This window comes from Myotis brandtii, unplaced genomic scaffold (genome assembly GCF_000412655.1).
Source record: "Myotis brandtii unplaced genomic scaffold, ASM41265v1 scaffold114, whole genome shotgun sequence".
In the NCBI taxonomy this organism is placed as follows: domain Eukaryota; kingdom Metazoa; phylum Chordata; class Mammalia; order Chiroptera; family Vespertilionidae; genus Myotis; species Myotis brandtii.
Genome location: NW_005353927.1, coordinates 658,651 through 659,768, shown reverse-complemented (window position 1 = coordinate 659,768; position 1,118 = coordinate 658,651). Strand labels below are relative to the sequence as shown.

Here is a 1,118-nt window from a genome sequence, read left to right as displayed (position 1 = left end):
GGACCCCAGGCTCACCCGCCACACTGAGGCTTCCAGCGGGTCAGGCCCCGGAGACACGGGGCCCTCCGACCCTCAGCTGGCTCGCTCCCTGCCTGCCCCTAAGCCCGAAGGCGGCCTTCATTCCAGCCCCGCGGGCCCCAGCGGCTCCAAGGGGTCTGGGCCACCCCCTGCAGAGGAGGAGGAAGGGGAGCGGGCCCTGCGGGAGAAGGCCGTGAACATTCCCCTGGACCCCCTTCCCGGGCAACCGCTGCGGGACCCACGGTCGCGGCTGCAGCTGCAGCAGTTCAGCCACATCAAGAAGGATGTGACCCTGAGCAAGCCGAGGTTCGCCCGCACCGTGCTGTGGAACCCCGAGGACCTGATGCCCCTGCCCATCCCCAAGCAGGATATCGTGCCCCCTGTCCCTGCTGCCTTGCAGTCCATGCCTGCCCTGGACCCCAGGCTGCATCGGGCCTCCACTGTGGGTCCCTCCAACCCCCGACAGCACTCAGGCACCTCCACGGACCCCGGCCCATCCGGCTCCAACCTGCCTGACTTCGAGCTCCTCTCTCGAATCCTCAAGACTGTCAGTGCCACTGGCCCCTCTGCTGCCCCCGGCCCCAGCGACAAGCCCAGCGACCCCCGGGTGCGGAAGGCGCCCACTGACCCTCGGCTGCAGAAATCAGCAGACTCTGCTGCCTCCTCCCGCGCTGCCAAGCCTGGCTCTGCCGAAGCGCCCTCTCCAGCTGCCAGCCCCAGTGGGGAGTCCTCTCCCCCAGCCACCGCCCCCTATGACCCCCGAGTACTGGCGGCTGGTGGGCTGGGCCAGGGCAGTGGGAGCGGGCAGAGCAGCGTGCTGAGCGGCATCAGTCTCTACGACCCCAGGACTCCCAATGCAGGTGGTAAAGCTGCAGAGCCCGCTGCTGACGGGGCTGCCCAGCCCAAGGGCGCCGAGGGCAATGGCAAGGGCTCGGCGGCCAAGGCCAAGGAGCCCCCGTTTGTCCGAAAGTCTGCCCTGGAACAGCCCGAACCAGGGAAGGCCGGTGCGGACGGGGGCTCCACCACAGCCACGGACAGATACAACAGCTACAACCGGCCCCGGCCCAAGGCCCCTGCCACCCCCACCACCACCACCGGCA

The 1,118-nt window shown here is 69.5% G+C and overlaps 1 protein-coding gene across 1 annotated transcript in view; it reads left to right on the top strand.

Moving 5' to 3' along the window:
* Window positions 1–1,118, top strand: part of ZC3H4 (zinc finger CCCH-type containing 4) — a 41,310-nt gene that overhangs the window by 37,668 nt on the left and 2,524 nt on the right. The window contains 1 exon segment of the mRNA XM_014548188.1: window positions 1–1,115. This exon segment is cut by the window's left edge and continues 2 nt beyond it. Within this exon segment, the coding sequence (XP_014403674.1) occupies window positions 1–1,115 (1,115 nt within the window).